We start from the raw sequence: 19,527 nt of genomic DNA, 5'->3' as shown, positions 1-19,527 counted from the left end.
GCACTTGAACTCAGTCAAACTGAACAACTTTCCTCCTGCTGTAAATTAAAGGCAGGGAGACCCTACAAGTAAGAGATGACTGTTATGAGGCTACAGTGAAAGCCTGGGAGAGCACAGGGGGGATACACAACGTTATTAACTGATTTTCCACAAAATGATAAAGAGGACAATTTAGTTTGACTAACCTGTCGAATTTTCATTGAAACCTGTAAGTGTATTTCCCACACAGTTGTTTCTAAGTGATTATATTAAAGCTGATTAAATTTTGTTTTCTGCCCTTTATTTTTTCTTCTGTGCCAAAACACAGATCTTTAAATGTAAAAAAAAAAAAATGTGTAACTCCCCAAACATGTGAGGCCTGGACTACATTTATAGCAGGATTTTGACAACTGAGAAATTTTATTCTGCTCCTCTTTTACACTTAATGCTCAATTGTCTATTATTTTAAAGTGTCTTACTATGGCTTTATGGGTACTTAAGTAACCAGCTGGCTCTAATATCCTAGGTCATAATCATCTATTAAAGATCCCAAATATGAATACGTACTGTAATATTATGCACTTTGCACAGTATTGGGCAGGATTTCTGACATCTCTCATACTGTTATAGCATGCTGTGGGAATCCAGATGCAGTCTCGGTTAGCAACCTTCATTCTACGCCACTGTAATTTCAGACACATAAACTATGCTGAAATTTGACTTGTGGAATTTCAAGAAATGCGAATAGCACTTGTAATGCTCTTCAATTGTCTCTAAAACCAGTTTCATAACATTGCTTAACTTTCCAAACCTAGAGACAGACCACTAGACTGAGGTTTGCCCATCTGGGGCAGCAACTGAATTTACTGTCACTACAGATGAGTTATTCAGCCATTTGGAATACTGGGATAAAAGCTGAGTAAGAAGTGATGGTGCACTTGTACTGCCAGCTGGGGCAAATAAGCATATTTTTTTCCATGAAGCAGCCCTTTTATCATAATATACCTTTCTACATTTCACCTGAGAGCTTAAAACTAAATTATATGTGAAGCTCTTTGAACAAAGATACAAGACATAATGTGATTTTTGCTGTCAAATATTGCCTTAAAAAATTGTCCACTGATTCCATTTTTTTTTTCCTCAAGACTATTAGAACGCACATACAGCAAATGTTTCTGTTATAAATCAATCTACTCTGGAAAAAAGGAGAAAATAGCTTGACTGTCCCAACCAGAAAAATCAGTACAGGCACAACAGCGATAAAACAGACCTGCATAGAGTAAAACAAGCAACTAATTAACTTATTAATTAATAATAGAATGAGGACCATGCTCAGGATGGAAAACAATGTACTTTGTCATGACCTAAGCAAAACCACACATCAGCAGAGGGCTGAACTACACTAACTGGCTCCTTCATTAAAAACACTTGTTCAACTGCACATTGAAAAATTGTAAATATCCAATCAGCCAATCACATGGCAGCAACTCAATTCATTTAAACATGCAGACATGGTCAAGACAAATTGCTGAAGCTCAAACTGAGCATCAGAATGGGGAGGAAAGGTGATTTAAGTGACTTTGAACATGGCATGGTTGTTGGTGGCAGGCATGTTGGTATGAGTGTTTCAGAAACAGGAAAACTGAGGCTACAATTCACATGGGCTCAGGTTGTTTCCTTGAGCCATTTGTATAAGAGAAGATTGGAGATCTGTTGACTGGTCTGATGAGTCTCGATTTTTGCTGCAACATTTAGATTGAGGGTCAAAAACATCCATCCTACCTTGTATCAGTGTTTTAGGTTGTTGTTGGTGGTGTAATTGTGTAATGGTGTGGTGGAGATTTTCCAAGTGAGCACCGTTTAAATGCCACAGCATTTAATATTGTTGCTAACCATGCCCATTCCTTGCTGTGGTGGACCAGGGCAGCCATTGGGTTGAAGATGTCCTCCATGAACATTGTGGCTCTTGTTCACCCTTAGGAACCCTAAAGAATCAGAAATTCTTGTGCTGGCTAGAAAGTAGAGAGACTCTGGGAAAAAATGGCACTGTTATACGCTCAAAGACTTGGAATAGTTATCTGGTGTGAACTGGGAGTGTCTTGCTTTTCTAGTTGATTTGTAACCTGTACCTAGTGTATATGTACATCTCTCATATGCGCATCCACCCTAGCCATCAGGACTTTCCTGCTATCTGTGAACTGCATGCAAAGAGATTCCAGAGTTTGCTCTTTTTGTCAATATCTCACAGCAATGACTTAGCTACTTGGAAATGCATGCTGCAGGCTTTTATGGTTGTGTTCAGATTATTGATGTTTGCATTTCACTCCTGGAAATTTTTTTCATCATCAAAAACAGAGATAGTTTCACGTTTGGGCTGCAGCGATTCCAATTCAACAATGAGCTGAGTCCTGCATTTGCACACGCGACACTGTGTGACATAGGTGAGTCAAACAGACACCTTCATTTGTACACTCACTGTACTGAAAGTACAGAAATGTAGCTTTCAGTGTAATGTTCGCTCTGATTCACAGATGGTGCAGAAGGCATTTACTTTGATATTTTTTGCAAAGATAATGATTATTACATTACCACAGGTCTGTATAAATTTACCTCACATGCCCTGGCTGTAATGTAAATTGGCCTCTCCTGATAAGATAGAAGACCACACCGGGTCCTCAGAAGTATTAAGAGAAACTGATCCATATCTTCATGGTTTTCTACACAAGCAAATAAATTAATGAAAGAGAACACATGAAAAATTGATCCGCCTGATGTGATCTGAGGTCCTTATTTCTGTATGTGTGTGATTGCAATTGGCAAATTGCATGTTTAGTTGATTTTTGAGGTGAAATGAAGTAAATACAACCTCTGCACCAAACATATTTAAAAGACTGTGTTTCTTTAAATGCCAAAGCGAATTTACTTTTCTTTCATTAACTGAAGGACTTGGCATTAAGAGAACAGTCTCTGACTGACACTTCAAGAAACAATCAAAAACCATGGATTTTTCCCAGCAGCTGACTGTGGATCTAAAAAAAACCCCAAACTAATAGGCAGCTACAAAACAGAAGAAATGATCAAAGATCAAAGTGCTTCCAGCTAGAAGTTTCCACTGTCTGAAATGTCATTAAGAAATGGCAGTTAAGTGAAACTGTGAAATTCAAGACAATCCACAGAAGACAAAGACAACTTTCAGGTACAGCTGCACATCTGCTGCGTAGACAGGCAGAGAAAAAGCCCCACATGACTGCAAAAGACCCGCAGGAAGGTTTGACTGACACAGAGGTGGCGGTGCACCGTTCTTCTGCGCTTACATTAATCAATCGACTTGTCACATCGTGGGTGCTTACACTGAATATAACCATGTGCTATTGCAGCCTGGTTTCCAAACGGGTTAAGAACCTGTGGATGCTGTAAAACATGAGCATGCTGTAGTACAAGACAAAATATCAAATGCTGAAAGTGAGAATTTTAATTTTTTTCAAAAAAAAAAAAAAAAAATCCAAACATGTTCTCAATGTGGGTTTGCCGGGAAGTCAGGAAGATGATTCAAAAAAGAAACAAGATGTGCAAAAATGTACAAAACCATTCAAACAAGCATTTGTGATGGATGTTTTGACAATTGGAAATCAAACTGAAGAATAAAAGACGCATTTAAAATTATCTGCTCGACATGCCACATATTGTCATGTCGAGCAGGTAGCGTTGTGACTCCAAAGATTCCTTTAGATAATAACAGAATTCAGCAACATTCATAGTCTCTGATTTGTTTAGTGGTAGTTTTTCAGAAAGGGCTACGAGAGGGTGGTAGAATATGTTTTAGCAGCAGAGCCTGTGCATGTGCTATCTCCTAGGGGTTATTTTAATTTCACATTTCCCTTACTCTTCGAGATCTTGGTGCCAGGGCTTTTGGACTCACATTAAAGTGGGTCTTGCATCTGCTTTAGCAGGGAGAAAGCTAGAGCTGAGGAGCTTGTGTGCCGTGTAGGAAAACACATTAGTTTTTTTAAGTCATGCAAAAATGCACATATACATGGGTATTCATGCAAGCGACATCTGTGTGTCTGTGATTTGGGTATTAGAAGCTTTATTTGGTTACAGTTTCATTTGAAACACGATAAAAGAAGGACGGCCGCTTCCTTTCTAAAGCAATTGTGCTCACGACCCTTGTGATGGGACACTGCAGATAAGTTGCTGACTGTCCCTATCAGTCATCTTGGGAGACATATATTTGACTGGCCAGACAGATCTTCCCCACCCTGCTGCACAGTTAACCCCAGCTAGTTTGGTGATTGAAATGGGAATAGGTGCCCAACCATGCATCACCAGGCTGGCTCTCTTACAGGGATATGACACTTCAAGTGACCCTCTAAGGTCAGTGCTATTATGATGTTGGGCGGGGGCAGGAAAGGGAAATAGAGAGAATGGCAGAGGGAAAGGACAAGAGATTCCCTCAGAGAGACATTTAGAGTTTGAGGAAGGAAGCCTGAGTGAGAGGGGAGATAATGAAGGACATGGATGGAGGAAAGAAGAGTACGGTCTATTAAAGTGGCTCAAATAATGAATTTGAAAAGCAGAGGGGGAAAAAAAAGTGAACAAATTTGGAGTGCTTTCCAGCACATCACATTCAAAGATTTTTTTTTTTGTCATTTATTAGTGAATTGCCTGCCTTAGCTTAGGTGAAAATTAATTCAACAGTTTTAGTCAAGCAACTCAACTGCCAAAGTATACTGGGACTGATTCTTAAATCACCATAACAACTGAGCAATTGGAGTAATAATGTTTGCCCATCCTCGGAGGCTTCAATTACTATGCTGTATTTATTTTGTGTGATTGGAATATGCTGAGCTCTTTCAAGATGAATTTGCTGGAAATGAGTTTTAATGCAGCAAGCCTCTGTGACCCCACAACAAATCTAAATTCCATTTAATCGAGAGGCGAGCCCTGGGAGTTGCCACATGAGACAAATATATGCTCATCTTCAGAAGACTCTTACTCATCGTGATAATGATTTCAACGCATCAATTAATTTGACAACATTATTTTGCATGTGCCACTGCTTCGCACACCTGTTTGCCACTTGATCTAGGAGAAATGAAGGGAAGATAAAGGCCGTCGAGTTGTGATAAAAGTCCTTAACCTGCTGCGGAGTGCCGCTTATCACTTGTGAATCTATAGAATAACGATAAGCAAACCATATTAAATAAGACTTGAGGATAATGTCTGTTATTTGCCGTTTGCAATGGGAAAGATTTAATTAAATTATGTATAAATCAAAGTGCATTTGTCAAGTTGCCATTCACAACAAAGAAATACCTCCTGCTTCTGGTTATTTATGTAAAATACAATTTTCATGCAAAACTTGACTTGATATTGACCATGTCATGGTTTTCCCTGCAGCTGCGATAAAGTAATTGTTAAAAAAAAGTACAGACAAGTGGATGGGATCTTCAAAATGATCACAGGTTGCCGTAAAGGTCGTGTTTGTTGGAACTGGTGCGTCAAAATAGACACCATTTACCGTACTTGTGACTGCCTACTTGCACGTAAAACAGATGCATGTTTGAAATCACAACACAGCAATCTCTCACGTCGTAAGTATCAAAGAGCTACTGCCTCTAATTTAGAATGTAAATGGAGTCAGTGTACAAATGAGGGACTAGCATTCCTAAAAAGAGACCTCTGTTCCCCTGCAAGCAATCTAGGTTTTTGAGGTGGAGTGGAGGCTCTGGCTTCACAACAAGCTAAATAATTAATAAAAGAGAAATAAATGGAATAAATCTCTGCCGCCCTCTCTGTGTACTAAAGCACAGAAGTCAGAGTTTTAACTTGGCTTGCATTTTAAGAGACAGAAGCAGACGCATCTTACAATCTTTCCTTTGTTTACTGTCCGTAGAAAAGATTCTTCACATCAGATCTCATGGCACAATGTCAAAACCAACATAAACACCAGTGAATGTCCTTCTTACTGTATCGGCTAGAAAAATCTGTCCAAAGCTGAGATGTTAAAATCATTGTTGTCATTTTTTAAACTGGTCTTGAGCAAGAGCTCTCCAGGCTTTGTGAAGGTCTTTCAAAGGTTGTCTTTGGACATCGGCTGCTTCGTGACTCATTTTCAGTCAAGTCCTTGTACTTGACCGTTTTAAAAGGATTTTTTTTTTTTTTTGTTTGTTTGTTTTTGTTTGTTAAGCCACTTAAGATTGAAACATGAATCAGTCATAAAAAAGGCACCTAACACAAGGGATGAACCTCTGTGGTGTGTACAAACAACACAATTTAGCAAAGAACCCATTTTAAATAGTTTCTTTAGGCATTTTGTTTCTAGCAGCCTCTTGCAAAAACACATCATCTGTTCCCATTTCTGTAGTTGAATCAGTATCTGAAAGTCATGTCCTTAAGAAAGAGGAAAAAAATCCAGCAAAGACCATCTGACCCTTCAGCTGATCCACCTACTGTTCACTGAAGCCTCATCAGAAATGGTCTCAGTGGAAGGGTGGCTGTCAAGAAGCCATTCTTAAGGACGGGAAACAGGGGGGAAAGTACCTTTCAAAGTACCTTAGTGTTTTAGTGCACTTACAGTATAACAGGGACTAACAAAACAGAAATATTCACAGGTTCACCCTCTGGTTTGGAAATGGCTCTTGCATTCTGACCCTAGTAATACATTTGATGATGATGATGATGATGATGATGATGATGAATTGTCTTTATTTCGGACATATAAAACAACAAACCAAGATATACATATACTGACATATATGTATATACTCACACACACACACACATACACAGAGACGTGAGCAGACAAAATCTCCATGCCTGAAATGGAGTAGGAAGAAGTATGTACACATTTATTAATCCCTACCCCGTGCTCAACACTCTATTAATGTACAAAGTTCACCTTCACCATCACACCCCTTCAGCATGTGTATACACTAACCCCACAAAAAATTTTTTTACGGTTTAAAAACATTTACAGTGACACTTTTCTTGCCCCGTCAATGGTCGACCTCCAGTTTATCGTGCACACAGTATCTGATATCATATCTTCTCTCAAGTCTCAAGCTCAAGTGGATAAAATATCACTGATGGTGATGGAGTATTTTACTAAAGAGAAAAATGTTTTTTTACACAGTTTGATCCACAGTGACCCTTTAATCACTTTTATGATTATTCCCATAAACACTATGTTAAGTTACAGAGATGGTTTACTGCTACTCACACACAGGCACACAGTTTCAACTTATTATACTAAATACACAGTTCATTCACAGAATGTAGCTCCAGTTTAAAAGGGGACACCTACTTATAATCGCTCCATTGGCTAAGTTTTCTTGCTTCACAAAGTGTGTCCTACAAGCCTGAAAGCTACGATCTATCAAAAACACTTGAGTCATTTAGCATTGGTTTGTACTGATGGTCATTTAAAATCTACCTTTTATTTTGTATGCAAGGTTACAGGAACAGCCTTCCTGGAAACTTGAGATGTTCTCTGGCTGCCTTTGATGTGTTTTCATTTACTTTTCATTTCTTTTGCTTTTCAGTAATTACTACAGTTTCTCAGCCACAGATTAGTTTGCTGTCAGATTCTGATTCCTTCTTGTCGGCTGTTGTGATCAAACTGTTTTTGAATAGATCTTTGTTTCTGTGTCATAAATGTTTTTCAAATCCACTCTAGCATTGTATATAAAATATGCTACGTGGGTAGGTGGGGCGTACATTGCTTTGCTGGCTTGCTAGATGTACTGTTCAAGTGTGCAAACCCACTGGGGTAAAAAATGAAACAAATGGCATTTTTACAAATGTACTGCAGCCCAGAACTTTTTAAAATATGTTTTATGACATTACCAGGAGGAGCTGTATGTGAGAACACAGATGTCTGAATCATTTAGAGCAGACATAAACTCTCTTTTTACCTGCGTTATGTCTTGAAGCCCGTGAGTGAATAGATAGTGAATAGTTAACTGTCCAGAGAATTTACAGCAAACTCATGTGTGCCGTGTATCCTGCCTCCTGGATGCTAGACCTAAACCAAACTGAGTCAGGAATGAGAATGCATCTGTCACAGACTATCAACTGCTGTAGCATGCAGGGTAGGAAACTAGTTTTTTAGCTTTTAGTTGTAGAACTACATGGTTTGTGTTCTGTCCTTGTCTCCCTATGCTCTCCTTTTTTCTCTTCCCTTTCCCCTCATCCCGTAACTGGTCACAGCAGATTGGTGCCCCTCCCTGATCCTGGCCCTGCAGGAGGTGGCTTCCTCTTAAAAGAGAGCTTTTCCTTCCCACTGTCACCACCGTCTGATCGTTGGGGTTTCTCTTTAACACTGTGGGGTCCTTACTTTACAAGATTAAGGGCCTTGGGATGACTGCTGTTGGGAATTATATCTTACAATAATAATGTCTGATGCTCGCAAACTCCTTTTACGTGATCAAGTGCTGAGCAAACAAAATTTACACACAGATACACCTTGGGCACCTGAAGGTTCTTATCTTATCAGATATTATGATGTCATCATGTTGCCTAGCAACAACCTACCACCTGGATAATTGATCCATTTGCAGCATTCATCCCCTTATAATACCTTACAAATATATTGTATCATTTTAATTTCACAGCAATAACATGCAATTTATAACCACAAAGCTCTCATTATGCATGTGAAATTATGATGTCATCAAGATGCCTAGCAACATCTAACGTCTAACAACAGACGAAAATCACAGTCCAAGCAATACTGTAGCATGGGCATGTACTAGTAAATGAAATTTAATTAAATTCAAAGTTTGAAAGTTGTAGGCCATGAACCTACTACCCTGTGTTACCAAGCATAAAGAAAAATGCCCTTAAAGGGTACCCAGTGCATTACATTGTGACATCAATGGGTCCTGACCATACATGCAAAAGAGACAACTTATGAGAGAAGCCAGGTTGAATGACTGCCTGCTTACTATGCTTAGTTTGCTTGAAGATATTTGTACCTTTTATTGTTTTTCTTGGAATTCAATTAGAATTTTAAATAAAACTATTACAACCTGTCAACCTCCTTCCAGAGTTCAAAAATGATTTTGGTGAAATAAATGTTGGAAATAAAACATGGCATGTAATATGTCATTAAATAATGCCATTATGGGTTAGACAGCTACAGATTAGATAGGCGTACTGTACATGGGACGCGCAATCAGGGGACATGGTACTGTGTCAGCTGTCAGCTGTATTTTCTAATTTTCCACCACGGCAGATAATTTACATTTAAATAGTTTTTCTATCACAGCACAAGCCGCTAACATAATGTTTGGGTATCAAATGGACATTTAGACATCAAAGCAAGCATTACAAATGCTTTGTTTGATTTCTTTTGCTTTATGTGTTTCTGTGACTGCACGAACTGCATGTACTGTATGTATTTATGAGATTTGATATGTTGCTACAAATTTTTGCTCCTTATCAACGTGCACTTGCTGTTAAAACACAGCAGAAGTCATCAAGTAACACCTGAGAGATTACGTGTGTGAAAATATCAACGTGTTTTGGATTATCTGTCTTCATTCATCGTCTCATCCGTAGGAAGTCTTTGGTCGAGCGATAGGAATAATGGAGTCAAAACACCAATCTTTGATGTAATCAATCCTGAATGTCAAAGACCACGGGAAAAATGTTTTGTCTTGGATTACTGCTTTAGGAAACATGAGTTGAGACACTATGAATTATCTAGAAATAGAATTCAAACATCTCAGCTGAATAAAAGATGAATGAGGGCATCTGGACGAAAAGTTCAAAAGGATCCTCTCACCATTCTGTCTGTTTTCTCTCTGCTGTGCTTCTGTTGTCCTTTCTACCCTCAGCCGGGTTGCGTGTGTTTCAGAATTTATGGCAGATATGCCACTGATTCTGACTGACTTCTGTATTAATGGAACTGTCAGCATGTTTATCAAGAGTTAAATTTGGATTTATTTTAGCCAAAAGGGCTGATTGCCCGTTGACTTTTTTCTTGTGTTTCCACGCCAGGGAAGAGGCAACATAATTCATCTAATGTGTGTGCAAACATGCAAAGACAGTGGGATGCCTTCATTTTCATTGCTTCCCCTTGAAATGAAATGATCCTTGAATAACTAAGTTAACAGGACTTACCAAGGCTGAACTCCACCTGAGGCAGCTTGGGTGTTAGAATTACACCTGCAAGACAGAGCAGAGTTGAGATGAAAATCGAGTGAGAGGGAGATAAAGATAAAGTAGAGGTAAACATTAGAACAATGAGACAATGGAGGTAACAGATGTAGAAGGTTAAATGCTTCAGTTTAATTTTGCTGAAGTTAAAGAGCTGTAGAGCTACAGCTAGCCATTGGTTTTCACTGGTTTTTCATGAATTTCAGTGATTAATATGACATCTTTTTAAATGAATCACAATAATGTTAGATAATAGAGAACATTACAATTTCAAAGAGCCCAAATGGGCATCCCATGCAAAAATGCCCAAAACCTAGAATCTAAAAACCAGCAAAAATTAAAGTATGAATATTTAGCATCATTTCACGGTTATTTATCAAAAATGTTGATGATGCATTGTTGAGTAGTAGTCACTTAGCACAGACACAATATAATGTGGATTAAGAGGTTGAACTTTGGTAACAAACTATTTAACTCAAGGACAACCCCCCCCCCCCCCCCAAAAAAATCGTTTTAGCATGGTAGATGCACAGCAGGCTCCCAAAACGCCACAGTGATTAATGCAACTGTTCATCTAGATTATACCAACACACAGCAATCTTTGAGAGCTTCAGAGCTAGAGTTTGTGGGTATCCATTGTCCTTGAGGCTTTACGCCAATAATGATGACTGACTGCTTCAGTCATCTGTCACTAAAGCTTTTTCTCATTCATCACTTTCCCAGTTTGACACAAACGTTCAAAAACCAAACTGATGAAACACCTGCAAGATGGCGAAACAAGTCTAGAGGGGGACTAAACTGCTAAATTCCTCTTCTTGGGGTGCTTGGATACAATTGGCCTCGCTAAGGCTCATCAACTCCACTAATGGGCCGTGGATACTTGATGTTCACTGATGTATGGGAACCACGCGACTTAGGTAATCTTATGTAATGAGGATTCTTCACAAAGACTAAAAATGATTTACTGATGTTTTAGAGACACTTCAGGCTGTATGCCTTATTGGCAATTTTAAATGCATGTACAATATTGTGCACAAGTCTTGAGCCAACCCTAATTTCTTTATTTTATTTCTTTATTTTGCAAGGAAAATCAGAAGTAGTTGCAGCAATTTACTGAAAGATGTCCAAACATACACTGAAAATATGTACAGCGTGTAAGGTAAAAACATAGTATGTACAATTCTAATGAGCTGGAAGGCAAAAATTTGGTATGACCACCTTTATTCTTCAACACAGTCTGAACTCTCTTAGGCAGCTTTCTTCTTCTTTAGATCATTTATTCCATTCTCTGTCGAGATGATCTCACCCTGCTTCAATAACGTTGACATCTGGACTCTGGGGAGGCCAATACATAAGTAATAGTGTTCCACTGTGTGGTTTTTCTGTCGTGGTATGCTGTCATTGCATTGACAGTGTGTTTGGGATCATTGTCATGCTAAAAAATGAAGCCACGCCTAATCAGACGCTTTCCAGATGTTACTGCATGGTGGATCAAAACAACATTTTTCTGTCTTCATTATTCCCTCAATTTTGACACAATCTCCAACACCCCTGGCTGAAATGCAGCCCCAAACCATGACAGACCCCACATGACAGATGGTAGGCACTCACTGTTGTACATCTCTCCTCACCATTTCTGTTGCAATGATTTAAACCAAAAATTTTAAATTTGGATTCATCACTCCATAAAACCTGTCGTAACTGATTTTCAGTCCAGTTCTTGGGTAATTTGGCATACCTCAGCCTTTTCTATCAACTTCCCTCCCTTAGAAATGGCTTCTTGACAGCCACCCTTCCACTGAGTCCATTTCTGATGAGGCTTCAGTGAACAGTAGATGGATCAACTGAAGGGTCAGATGCATCTCTCAGGTCTTGTGTCAGGTCTTTGCTGGATTTTTTTTTTCTCTTTCTTCAGCACATGACTTTCAGCTACAAATAAACAAGAAAAACAAAAGAAAAAACATTCCTCTGGACTGGACTCAAAATAAGTGAGGAAGCAGCCACTGTCCAAAGAAAGTTTTTGAAAGACCTTTACAGCCCCTGGAGAACTATTGCTTAAGACCACAAGCAAAATATAAAGAAATTAGGTGTGGGACAGACTGTTTCCATAGTACTGTATGTGTGTAAGGCCAGATCATTTGTAGAGCCCTTTGATGTATTCTACTGAGCAGCAAAAGCTCAAATGTTCTCTCACCAACAGCCCAAACTTATTTTTGCTTTTGTTTCTGGAGATAAATGCACAACTGGCCCAGATCGCAAGGCTGCAGTGAATTATCTTAAATGTGGATGAATCATTTAAATACAATACTTTATTTATTTTTAATCTTTTAATGTATTCTTTGGAATAAATGAGTACAAAGATTAAATGACAAATGACAGAAATCATAAGCAATATCTGACAACCTGTTGAAAGTCATTTGCCTACTGAGGTCAAGGCAGCTTGAAGCACAGTAACTTGATTAAAAAAAATAAAAAATTGAAGTACATTTTTACATTCATTAAATAAGTTAACAAACTTATAAGTAAACCTCCAGTTTGTTGGTATTTTTTGCACAGTGAAATGATCTGAACTCTGTCAGTTGCAATACTTGTCAGAAAAGCCTATACAGGCTTATGCAAACTTAGTGCAATATCTGTTACACCTGCAGTAAATAACTAATTAATCAAGTGGACAAATATCTGGGGGATGTGGGCAAGGAAACATACACCAAAATAGGCCAATTATGTATGTAAATAAACTCTTACTATCTGGTTCTCGCATTACTTTCTCATCTTCATCATCCCATTCCTCAGGGGTCATGTCTCCTCATGTTGTCACCATTAAGGTTTCCTTATGAGTGCTGATGGAACTTTAATAAGCCTGGATGACACGCTGCGTAGTTGCAACAGCGAGCCCTTTAGGTAGGTAGGCTGACACTGCGCCAGCTGTTGGGTCCAGTCTCTGGTGCAACGTTATCATAAGGGACTGTCACATGGACAGCCCGGTTGCTTTGTAGGACTCAGTCTGTGCTAGACACTGACTTATCTTGAGTGGTAAGAAGCAGTGGAAAATGCTTGTCATTGCAGAAATAATTAAAGATAAGGAGTAAAGCTGAGTCTAGGTCTGATAGAGGTTCAGGATGCAGATCGTGAAACACATGTGGCAAAGCAAGTCAAAGTGTTTGATAGTGAGGCAGGAGGAAGATTGGAATTCAAAGCTGTCAGAATTTTAAAGCATGGCTCGTAGGTAGAGTGCCAAGTATTTTTAGAAGGATCGTGCCAGATGCTTTGATTTTAAAACAGGCAACACATGTTAAGTGGCATTTTTTTTTTTTTTTTTGTAAATCAAGTCTGAATAAATAACATGAAATGTTGTTTTAGTACAGCTCTGAAAGCTCTCGCGTGCTCGCAGTGCCATCACTATCCACGTGAACTAAAACAACGGACAAATTATGCAACCTGAGGACACAACTCCCGTTATGTACAGAGTGACCTCATTCTTGTCCTGCAGCACGAAACATGCTGCATGTCATTACCCCCTTGGTAAGAATCAGGCTGACCAAAACAAATACACAGACATGGTCTAATCGCAATAATTAGTTGTTATGAGGAGAGAGATAAACCACCTGCACTGTCCATATCAGTTGTAACTCCTTTAGCGTACATGGTTCACAGCTCTAAAGTGCAGATACATATGTGGAGAAAAGTGGCACAGGTGTGGTATTTATAATCGATATCCGCTGGCATTATGAATATGGTAATAAGCTCAGCAAGGCAGCAGGGAGGCAGGCAGGCAGGCAGCACATGCAGATGTAACTCCCAGAGGGGCCCAAAGCAAATGAGGTGTGCCCGCCCGCTATACTGCAGTTTCATCTGGCTCTAGAAATAACAGCACAGCCCCACTGTACCTCCAATCTATCAGCCCCCTGTCTGTGGAAGGTATCAGTAGGGAAAAAGGCACGCTGAAGGCAGAGGAGAGGGTAATTTATAAGGATGTGAGCAGACTAGGTGATTCCTCTGGAATGACAAAGTTAATTAATGTTCAGGGACTTAAATGGTCTGTCTTGCAGATGATCATTTAACCCTCTTCCCTTCTCATTGCCCTGCTTCCTTGTACACTTTATTGTATGATAACCACTAACAGGCAAGGGTGAATGTGGGAAATGGTTGCGGGGAGGGGGGGGTTGCATGATTTTGCTGTTTATTCCTGAGACCAAAAAAAAAAATAGATGTGGAGAATATATTGCCAGCCACTGCTCGAATTCCTAAGTATGGTTTCAACTAAGAAAATCAAACAATTTCCAAAGACACTTTTGATAAACTGCCCTGCAGAGGCTATAGTACACATTCATAGTCACTTCTGCTTATCCTCTTCATGAATAGATATTACATATAAAAGCCCATGCCTATGAATAAATCCTGTTCATATTTTGAATATTATCTTCTTTTGAATTTTGAGGTTAGATTAATAATTCACTTATGTGGCTGGCTCAGCATGGGCTCTGATATTTCAGGGATATAACTCTCTCAACAAATGATTCCAACCCAACAAGCAATTCTACTCGTCCTTCCTACATGTGCACCAACACTAATTGCAATGCTTCTTTCTCCTAACTCCTTTTGTCCGACCTCGGGCTTCTCTTTCCTGTAGATCAAATTGCCTGAACAGCACCTGCACATCCACTGTGATGATTCAGTCACCAGCCAGGCTTACATACCTCTAACTCAATTGATGTTTGCACAGGCAGGCATCCCATTAGGACAAGTGGTACTGAATGAGAGAGTGAGTTATCGTCACATTACTGCTTTGGGAGATTGAGGGGGGACAGATGGTTTTGTTGCCAGCGTTTAATGAAGTGTTGTGAATCAGTTGGATGTGCTGAGGAGGTCTTGACTGTCAAGCTGATAAGAGATGTAGTGTGGGGGGGTTAACAAGAGTGAGACCTTTCACTTTGCAATAGTTTGGTCACGGCAAGTGTCGTGCAAAGGAAATTTAATCAGTTAGGTTACAGCTCTCGTTGAAAATGCTGATTCCTGTGTGCAAATACAGTTCTGAATAGTTAATAGCTAAAATGACATAATTTTACCCTTTGTGACTGGGAGTTTGTAAAATGCCAATTCAGCCCCACCTTAATTAGCACAGAGCATCACGCAGTTTGGTTCCACGTTTATCTCCTGTCAGGAAAGAGGAGATAAACTGTTTCACCTTGTGACTGATAATGCATGGTTGTCAACCTAGTGTTCGGCCCAAACACTGTAATTATGTGCTTCGCTCTTGTCTTCCAGGATGCTCAAAGGAAACAAAGCAAAGGTAGACTGAGGTGTTACACTCCCACATCTATCAGATGCCATCTATAAAATTGTGCATGGAATTTTATGGTAGTGCCTATCTTGAGTTTGCCATCAGGTCATAGCTGTTAAAGAGTGTGGCCCTCTCTGTGTCTCTGCACAACTGTGTGTGTGTTTGAGTGTGTTTTCTTGTGTGTCATTGTACACATGAGATGCTTCACCGGTGTATCAGTGAGGTTTAAAGCAAAGGAGACAAGGCATCATGAACTGTGCTTTCATTCTTCTTTGTACAGTTCCATCTGTTTATTCCCACGGAGACGATGAAGGTTCTGAGCTTGCATGCCAATGAAAATGCTTAGGAGCGCTGCATGCAGTGTCTGTCCTTTTAGTAAGCAAAGGTATTAAATGTGGAGAGCAGGCTTTGTGGCATCACTGATATGGATAATCTCTTCAGCATTCTCCTGTAGTGATGGGCACTAAGACATCTAGTTTGCCTCTGCCAGCGCATATTAGTGACAGCACATTCAGCCTACATGGAATATGACTGCAGTAAAAATGCAAATTCACACACACACACACACACACACACACACACACACACACACACACACACACACACACACACACACACACACACACACACACACACACACACGCACACACACGCCCATGAACACAGAGAAACACACACACACAAACACGTATGCACAAACAGGGACGCACGCACAAACATGTGAACTGAAAGACAAAAAAAAGCATGTGAACAAACAATTCTTCAAACTTTTTCCTCTGCAGAGCCACTCAATCAAATTCCATTTTGCTCGAAACTAGATAAGGCAGACGTTTGTATTATTTACTACACGCATGCATTGTGAAGCACAAAAGAAATGAGAAACATTTTTGTGATTTCAATTCAGTCACACAACAAGAACACTTAATTGGAAACCTGCAGTAAGGCAGGCAGTTTTTAAAGTGTGTAGTTTCAAAATCATTTCTCTGAAATAAATTGTGGCAACGCAACTGAGAGGCATAGCAATGAAGATCATCTCTTGCTTTACAAAATTTTAAATATCCGACAACAATGACGTGGTAGCACTTAATGTTATTTCCATGTACCACTAATAATCGTTCATGACAGCTGCAGGAACATGTCATCAGTTATCGAGTTAATGCAGTAAATCTGCATAGAAGTCAGTTATTTGGTTATTGATGATTGGGGTTTTAAAAATCTCACACTTTTGCTGGTACCTCCACCCTTTGCTTTAGCTCTCTTCCTCAACACACACACACACACACACTCTTTCATTTTGTATGTGTAGTAGCAAAACACTTGTACAGGGATTATCTTGACAAGAATTTGCAGTAGGAGTATCATACAGGAGGAAATGAATTCTTAGAGCAGACAAGGGGTTATGGAGTTTGACTGTAGAAGAAAGGACAGAGGAAAGAGGAGACAGATTAAAACAGTCAGAAAGCACAGTGCAGTCAGCTCACCAGCAGCGCTCAGTCCTTCAGGACTGGCACTCAGCTCCGTCATGTCAACCATGCAGTGTCCCAGGTGCTGCGTGCCGTCCTCCATCTGTCCAGCTTGCCCCTCAGTTCTCCCTCGTGCTCCTCCACCTCCTCTCCCACCTCCTCCACGAAACACCACAGTCCAGTCCAGTTCCCCGGCTTACACGCAGCCTATCAAACAGAGAAGCTGTTACAAAGATAGCAATCCGCTCGCCCCGCTTTCTTGCTGCTTCACAGTGCGCTCTCTGTCAGCATTAAGGATGCCTTATGGAAACTAATACGGAAGAGAGGGACCGGCGACGGACCTGGAGCAGCAGTGGGAGGGAGGAGGAGATGGGGGGGGACAGGAGAGAGAGAGAGAGAGAGAGAGAGAGAGAGAGAGAGAGAGACAGGGGAAGGGAGGAGTGATGAGGGAGTGAGATTCCAAATGAAAGAGAAAGCAGGACAGAATTGATGTTATGTGCAATACAAAGCTCTATCCATCAATCTTGGGCTGTCAGTCGGGGACCTAGACCCGACTGCACAGCGCACCACAGCAAGAAAGACATGACTCTGTCCTCTCTCTCTCTGTCTCTCCCTCCTTTTCTCTTCTCACTGCGCAGCCACTGCTGCAACCAGACATGGCAGCAGGGTCCCTTTGATTTCTGACATCCGTCTCACTTCCCTTCTCCAACCTGCTCTCGCCTCTCCACCACTATTTCTCTTTTCTAGCGGTGCAACAATTAACAAACACCCGAGCGTGATATGGTGAAGCCAGAATCATGCACCATGATTTGGAAAGTTACACAGCTGAGGGGTTTTTAGAGTGTAAGGAGAGCTTTTATTGCAGTGTAACAAAAGGGCCAAGTATAACAAAACATGGCAACTTCACCACAGTGTTAAATCAACAGGTTAAACATAGAAACTGACACAGGCAGTAGTTTCATGGTGTATAGAGGGGCTTTTTTTCTGTTTCACAATGTTCATCTGGGCTAGACATCAGCAAAAAAGAATTAGGATGAGAAACATGAGTTTCAGAGGTAAAATAATGCAGCTCTCTTTGCTGCCTTTATTTGTTGCCCTCACTGCCTCCCCTCCCACTCATAGTGAAAACATCATTGTTAATTATTTGGTCACCAAGGCCATAATGCCACAGTAAGCGCACATCTACAGCGAAGTTAATTTATTCCCCACTGAATGGAGAAGGTGCTGTGATGTCTGTCAAACTCAATGAACCTACCATAAAGGCTACTGCCTAAAATCAAAGTCAGATATTAACATGTCAGATAATAAACATATCAACAAATGGGATAAACGGTGACTTTTAATCTGTTAAAAACACTAATAAAAAAGCAACTCCTTCAAAGGGATAGCACCTAGCCACTGGTACAGACATGTGGAAGACACCTGGATCAAAACCAATTAAGTAGAAGCCTTCTCTTACCACATAAACTTGGTAAATAAATACATAAGGTTTACCAGGGAGGATACCAGGGATGATAGGTTACCATTCCTGAATCTGGATTGCGGAAGATGGAAGCCTCAACACTGACTCTTTGAGTCCCACCACCCACTGGAACACAGGACCCTGCACCACCAGGCAGAAAACATTCCCTCTAACGCAGAAGGAAAACAGAAGGAACAGACACATGTAAAGAAAGCCCTTAAAACATGTGGTTATCCCAACTGGGTTATCATCAAATGAGTCAAGATGCACAGGAATGAAGGTCAGACACAAACTAGGGAGAAAGAGAATGACAAATGGAACAACATTGTCATCCCTAATAGGAGATTTGTCAGAGAAACCCAGAAGAATTTTCTCCAAGCATGACATCCCAGTATACTTCAAACCTAGTCACACTTTAAGGCAAAAACTGGTCCATCCCAAGGACAAAACTCCAAAACACAAGATACGGAACATAGTGTATGCTGTCCAGTGCAGTGAAGTGTGCTCGGACCTCTAAATGGGAGAAACCAAACAGCCTCTTCACAAACGCAAAGCACAACATAGAACAGCCACCTCAACAGGACAAGACTCAGCTGTACATCTGCATCTAAAGGTCAAAGGCCACTCTTTCAAGGATGCCAATGTTCACATTTTGGACTGAGAAGACAGATGGTTTGAAAGAGGAGTAAAAGAAGCCATCTATGTCCACTGTGAACAGTGGAGGTGGACTACGTCACCAACTTTCCACCATCTACAGTGCTGTCCTTAGCTCCCTCCCCAGGTGCCTCAACTCCCATTCACACCTTTCTTCAGGTGACCCCAATAGGTCACTTGATAAAATGGTGCGACGTCCCAAACTGGTTTCACCCGAAACCACTGATGTAATGACCCACGCCTTCTTTCACACCTTGGCACATGTGATTATGCACATGAACAATAGTGAGTCACAACTGCCTCCAGTGGACAACCCCCACTGGGGTTTAAATACCTGGGTCTCTCCACCTTCTGGTTTGAGAACTGAAGAAGCCTCTCGGATGACAGGTGAAACATCTTCAAGAAATTTAAAGAAGTGCAGTCACCTTTTTTTCAAGCTCCAAAGACTACTAATTAATAGTACTTATTAACTGGTGGCACTTTTTTCCCTCTCTCTGTTAATAAGGAATTTTCCATCATCACTC

At 40.3% G+C, this 19,527-nt stretch overlaps 1 protein-coding gene across 2 annotated transcripts in view; it reads right to left on the bottom strand.

Annotated features, from left to right (window-relative positions):
* inpp4b (inositol polyphosphate-4-phosphatase type II B) overlaps positions 1-16,994 on the bottom strand; it is a 176,929-nt gene extending 159,935 nt beyond the window's left edge. For both annotated transcript variants that reach the window (XM_030741749.1, XM_030741740.1), the window contains exons 1-2: positions 16,906-16,994; positions 10,108-10,152 (exon numbers count right to left, since the gene is read on the bottom strand). In XM_030741749.1, the coding sequence (XP_030597609.1) occupies positions 10,108-10,152; positions 16,906-16,990 (130 nt within the window). In that variant the 5' untranslated portion in view covers positions 16,991-16,994. The remainder of the gene's footprint in view (positions 1-10,107; positions 10,153-16,905) is intronic.
* Between the last annotated feature and the right edge of the window lie 2,533 nt (positions 16,995-19,527).

This window comes from Archocentrus centrarchus, chromosome 1, assembly GCF_007364275.1.
Source record: "Archocentrus centrarchus isolate MPI-CPG fArcCen1 chromosome 1, fArcCen1, whole genome shotgun sequence".
Taxonomy (NCBI): domain Eukaryota; kingdom Metazoa; phylum Chordata; class Actinopteri; order Cichliformes; family Cichlidae; genus Archocentrus; species Archocentrus centrarchus.
The sequence above is the reverse complement of the archived record's forward strand: the minus strand, read 5'-3'. Positions and strand labels throughout refer to the sequence as shown.